Source organism: Pteropus medius, unplaced genomic scaffold, assembly GCF_902729225.1.
Source record: "Pteropus medius unplaced genomic scaffold, Ma_sr-lr_union100, whole genome shotgun sequence".
Classification (NCBI taxonomy): domain Eukaryota; kingdom Metazoa; phylum Chordata; class Mammalia; order Chiroptera; family Pteropodidae; genus Pteropus; species Pteropus medius.
In genome coordinates, this window is record NW_024346819.1 from 1,023,444 (window position 1) to 1,029,185 (window position 5,742).

Genomic DNA, 5,742 nt, shown 5'->3' on the forward strand with positions numbered 1-5,742 from the left:
GCGCGTCCCGGGCGCGCGGGGCGGGGGGGCGCGGGGTGGGGCGGGGCGGCCGCAGCCTGGTCGCCGCCCGCGGGCCTGTCCACCGCCCGCCCGGCCGTCCCCGCCGCCCGGCCGCCATGTGACCGCGCCACCGCCCTCCGCGCGCCCGGCCCGCCCGCCGCCTGCCGCCGCCGCGTGTCCGCGGCCCGGCCGCAGCCCAGGCCGCCGAGGAGCGGGGGGCCGGCGCCATGGCCGAGCGGGGCCGCCTGGGCCTGGCCGGCGCGCCCGCCGCGCTCAACACGCCGGTGCCCATGAACCTGTTCGCCACCTGGGAGGTGGACGGCTCCAGCCCCAGCTGCGTGCCCAGGTACGCCGCCGCTCGGCCGGCCGCTTTGTTCCCGCGCGCACCTGCCGGCCGCCCGGGGCCGTCCATCGGGACGGTCCACCCGGGACCGGCCACCCGGGGTCCGCACCCGGGACCGCTCACACAGGATCCCATCCGGGACTTCGCGCCCGGGGCCGTGGTGTTTGCGCCCCACTTTCGGCACGCGCACGCGTTCCCTGGGAGCACCCCTTGACGCGTGCAGGGTCCCCGCGGTCCCCATCTCCCGGGCGCTCACCTGGTTGGCTCCCAGCAGGCGTCCCTGCACCTGCTTACTGATGCGGTGCTGGTGGAGTTGACCTAGGGTGTCGCCTCTCCACCGGGTACCACAGATTCCCTTTTGCGTCTGGCCGCACTGTGAAGTCCGAGAGGCCTGGAAGCGACCCCTAGGGCACGCAGTGTTCTGAGGACACGCAGACCCGGGACCGCGGTTGTGCTCCATCGAGCACACACCTGTGTTGCTGGGCCTGGGGGGGTCCAGCACTTCCTCCCCTGTCCCCGTGGGGGTCACGGCCCCTTCCTGCTTGCCCCCCCCTTTCTGATTTAGACACATCTGCTTGTACATAAACACTGCTGTTTGCATCATGCTGTTAATTTTGCCAACGCAAAAGACACTGCCCTCCCACTTGGTGGGGAAGCCCCATCGCGCAGGGGGAGCAGGGGGAGCAGCTGGACGCGGAAGCCAGAGCCAGGGCTGCGGTGGGCCGCGTCTGACGCGACTCCCAGCTTCCGCATGCCTGCCAGCTCGATGCCGCGCTGGTCTCTGCGTTGCGTTGCGGTGCGGTGCTCCCTGCTGTGTCCACACCAGGGCCCACCTGGGCCAGCCGGGGCCGGCGGGGTGGGGGGGGGAGGGCTGCGGAGAAGAGTGGTCCCTGGGGAAACCTGTTGGCGGGTGGGACCTCGGGAGCGCCACTCAGCACAGCCAGTGGCCGGTGTGCACCAAGGGGCTGTGCCCCCTGCCGTGGCTCCTTCGGCAGGTGTCACTGAGTGAGGTGTTGGGGGCGCAGCATGGACATCGAGGTTTGCCCCTCCCCCCCCAGGCGCGCTGGGCTGGGAGTGCAGGGCCCTGGCTGTGCCCAGCGGAAGGAGGGGCGCGACTCCCACCCTATGTGGGCCCTAAAGCCGAGTCAGCAGTGTCCCCCCCTGCCTAGCCCCCTCTGGGTTCCGGAGAAGATGGCCCTTTCATGTAGGTCCACTCACACGAGAGTGGCCGGGTCTCACAGCCTGGGGACCCTCCTGCCCCAGGCCAAGCACCCTCTGGACCTCTTGCCCGTCAGAACTGCCCTAGCCTGTGCTTGCCCCCCTGCTGGCCACATGTCCCCAGACAGTACAGAGTGTACCCTGCCTTTGCTGTGCTTCTTCAGTGGCTTCCCAGGACGCCTCGAAAGACCACTGAAGTTTCACACGGGGGTGGGGGGGTGTATGTGACATGAGAGGCCAGCCAAGCAGGGCTGCACAGTGTCCTGTCAGCCCCCTGTGGAGCTGCTCCACGAAGCCCACTCTGGTGTGTGTGCGGGGTGGTCATGGGGTGGGATGTGGGGGCCTGGGTGTCTGGGAGCCACCGTCAGGGTGGGAGGTGCGGCGTGCATGGCAGATGACAGAACCTGGGCTCTGGTGAGGGTCCCTCCCTGTCCCTAGAGGCCTGCGGGCCCCGCTTCCCCTGCCGAACGTGTGTCCTGCCAGGCCGGCCTCGCAGGCTCGCGTCGGGCCACGCAGAGGACGGGTCACGTTGCCTCTGCTCTTGGCTTTGCCTGGTCCTCGAGTTTCCCAGCGGTCTCCGTGCTGGTGGCTGTCACTGCTCCCTGATGACCCCGTCAGACGGCGGCGTCTCTGCTCTGTCAAGACCTCTGGCTTGTTTCCAGGTTGGGGACAGTCACGCTTGCGCTGGCTGGCGTTCCCGTCTCTACCCTGTCCCGTGCGTGGGTCACCTGTTGGTGGGCCGGCCTGTCACGGGCATGTGCCGGCTGTCCGGGACGTTCGGGGTGTGTGCTCGGCGTTACTGCCGGTGGCTTCCCAGAGTGCTGCCGGCTCGGCCAGCCAGCCGCCCCGGCCTCGCCAATCCCCCCACCGTGCCCCTTAGCATGGCCACAGCTTTTCGTTTTTGCCAACCTGGTGGGCGTGAGATGGTATTGTGTTTTAATGTGAATTTCTCTGACTCTAACGCAGGCCGTTTGTACTTCCCCGTCAGCAAAATTCCTCTTCCTTTCCTGTGCCAAGCCCCCTCCCCCGAGTTTCTGCAGCAGCTTCAGGGCGCTAGCCCTGGGTCGGCCAGACGGGGGACCCCCTTCGACGGTGCACGCTTCTGGGCTGTGTGTGGCGTCGGCCTCCGTCTTTCCTGTCGGGGCGGCCGGGAGCTCGTGCCAGGCAGCAGGGCAGTGACGCGGGAGGGCTCGGCGTCGTCCACGTCCTCCAGGTGACACAGCGCTCTTCCTCCCGCTGGCCTGAGCCGCGTCTGCCGTGCCCGTGGCCGGGACCCCCAGAGGGCCTCGTGTCCCGGGCTCCAGCAGGGCCTGGGCACGTTAGACCCTGCACGCCTTAGCCGTTTTTCCTCTTGGCGTTCGCGACTTAGTGGCCGAAGCTCCCGCAGTCAGACGTGCGTCCCCGTGCTCGCTGTCCTCGGCTCCTCGGCCGTCTGGGGGGCCGCGGGGGCCGGTTCGCACTCGCGGAGGGTCTTCAGTGGGAGGTGTGAGTTTTGACAGCTGCCTACGGTGTCGGTGACACGTGGGGCTCGGGGCTGCTTCTCTGCCACGACCCTGGCCTCGGAGGGACAGGCCACCCTCTGTTTAAACCTGCCTCTGGTGGCGGGCGATTTGTTGGTCCCCAGAGTAGGGTGGTCGTGTGACCATCGAGGTATAGGCCGTGGGGACGTCTTTTTACTTCGGCAGTCACTGGCCACAGCGGGGCCGGTGGGTGTCAGCTTCGTAAGAAACTGCCAGCTTCCTGAAGCGGCAGCACCACCTCCACGGCCACCAGCTGAGCTGCCTTCCGCGTCGCCGTCTTCAGTTGTAGCCACTCGAACGGCCGTGCACTGATTTTGCCTGGCTTTCGTTCTGTGCCTGTGGTGACCGTGACCAGCCGCCTCTTCCGCTGGTGGCACTGTGTGGCAGATGCGTCGGAGGCTTTGCTGGTAGAAACCACCCCTCGCCCTCGGGAGGGCGGCAGTGGCCAGGGCTCGTGGGCTTGCTGTGGGGACACGCGCCTCGGACCGCGTCCATGTCTGGGCTCTGTGAGCACCCCCACGTCTGCCAGTGTGCCGCCAGGGCCCCTCGGGACGAGCTGAGGGCCGCTTCCTCTTTGGCCATCTCGTCTCGTGGTGGCCTCCGTGTAGCACTGGAGTGCTTGCCCCTGGTTGCTCCTGGACTGTTCGGGAGAAGTGACGCACCTCGCAGCCTGAGCTGGGGTGGCTTTGTGAGACGGTTGCTCACGATTCACTCTCTTTGATGGTTGTAGGACACTTTCTTTGCCCCTTTGGGTTAGTTTCGGAAAAGTATTTTTTCAGGGAATTTGCCCATTGTGTTCAGATTTTCAAGGTTATTGGCCTAAAGGCATTTCATACTATTCTTTTGGTTTCTTTTTGATGTCTGCAGGATCTGCGTCCCTGTCCCCTTTAGTTCCTTGGGTTGACTCTTGGTGCAGATGGACACGCACACTGACCTGTCTCACTAGGGGCTCATCGGTTTTGTAAAATGAAATTAGTTCTCACCTTTGCTGCCGTCCGTGGCGCTCCAGGTTTACTGTGCTGTTCTCGTTCTCGTTTCTTAAGGTCCATAGCGCCTTATTTTTCTTTCCTTTCACGTACACAGTTGTAGCTACAAAATAAGTAACTCTTTAGCTATGTCTGACCAACTTTTATATGCAGAATTGTTCAGTTTAAAATGTTTTCAACGTCTCCATCATTCTTTCTTTAACGTGGTAGATATTTTAAAGTTTCTAGGGACTTTTCCATCGTCAAATTTGTTTCTTCTCTTTTTCTATCGTTCGTGTCTCACTTAGTCATGTTGAGGTTGGAGAAGGTGGTGGACGTGGCACCCGGTCCTTATGATGTTCTGGAACTTGCTGTGGCCCACGTGGTGGCCGGCTGCCTGCGGGCCTGTTCGTGCGGGAAGGGATGTGTCTGGCGCTGGGCGTGTGCGCTGCGCTGCTGCTCCCCCAGGCCCTGCCACTGGAGCGCGTCCCCTCCTTGGGCACGACGAGTCCCGTCCAGGCTGGGCCTCCAAGCTGCCGGCCTCTTTGGGAACTGGCCCGCCTTGTCTCGCCCACTGGGCCGGGCAGTGTGGACTGCGGGCCGTGAGAGCAGAGTGTGTGCGAGCGGCCGGCCCAGTGCCTGTGCCCGTCGGCTCCCGTGGGCCGCTGGACAGTGGTGCCGAAACGGGCACGTGGAGCCCGGAGAGGCTAGCCTCCCCCGCCCGGAGCGCGGCGTCGGGGGTGTGGCCCCAGCCTGGGGGGACTGCGCCAAGGGCCATCGCACGCAGTGAGAAGGTCATTCACCCTCAGGGCCAGCTTTCTGGGAGTGGCGGTCCGTGTGTACAGCGTCTCCTGGGACGCCGCTCTCGGCTGCCCGGGAGGGTGCGCCCCGCTCTGCGCCTGTGGGCGGGGCAGCGGTGCTGGCCAGGAGGCCCCTGGGCGCACGCGCAGGCAGCCGCTGGGCTGTGGGGCTCAAGGCTGGGCCGGGGCCTGGGCCCCCTAGTGGGAGGCGCAGGGAGCGGCTTCCTGCGCTGGGGCTCCCGGTGGGCTTCGGTTTCCCCACCCGAGCACCACTGGCTGGACGCGGCACCTGCGGACACGCCGACGGGGCCCAGCCCGTGGTGGGCGGGCCTTCCTGCCCCGCGGCGGCCGGGGTCGGTGGGCGAGCTCCGGCCGTGCAGGCCTGGCCTGGTTCTGGACTCTGGTGCCTGCCCCTGGGACGCTGCCGTCCCCTCCTGGTCAGCTCTCCGGGGGCTGGTTCTGGGTGGCTCTGGCCCTGCCGCCCGCTTCACTCGCCCCCACTCCTTCAGGCTCGAGCTGGTGCAGTACAACTTAATGTTGTCACACTCTGGTGCTAATGGGCATTGGCGGCCACCTGGGCCGCATCCTCCGCCCTCCATGCTGGCCTGGCCCCGCTGGGAGGGAGACACTCCTAACTGCAGCCTGCGGGGCAGCGCACGAGGGGCAGCTCGTGAGCTGCGGGCAGGCCTGGGGCCTGAGGCAGGAGCCAGGAGCGAGGAGCGGGCGGCCCTGAGGCCGGGCGCGGCTGGCCTGGGGCCCCACTCTGGCGCCCAGTGAGCCCCTGGGAGGAAGGAGAGCTCAGAGGAGGCTGAGGGCCTGGTGGCGGCAGGACAGGTGTGCGTCTGGGCCAGTCAGCACTGGCCGAGGACGGCCTCTTGGGCTGGTGGGCATGGGAC

General features: G+C 66.4%; 2 protein-coding genes across 3 annotated transcripts in view; one reads left to right on the plus strand and one right to left on the minus strand.

Annotated features, from left to right (window-relative positions):
• Window positions 1-841, minus strand: part of BRF1 (BRF1 general transcription factor IIIB subunit) — a 57,445-nt gene extending 56,604 nt beyond the window's left edge. Inside the window, exon 1 of the mRNA XM_039876600.1 lies at window positions 600-841. The gene's annotated coding sequence lies outside the window, so the exon portion shown is untranslated. The remainder of the gene's footprint in view (window positions 1-599) is intronic.
• Window positions 193-5,742, plus strand: part of PACS2 (phosphofurin acidic cluster sorting protein 2) — a 45,997-nt gene continuing 40,447 nt past the window's right edge. For both annotated transcript variants that reach the window (XR_005655814.1, XM_039876591.1), the window contains exon 1: window positions 193-346. Coding sequence is in view for 1 of the 2 variants with exons in the window: in XM_039876591.1 (XP_039732525.1) it covers window positions 228-346 (119 nt within the window). In the remaining variant the exon portion in view is untranslated. The remainder of the gene's footprint in view (window positions 347-5,742) is intronic.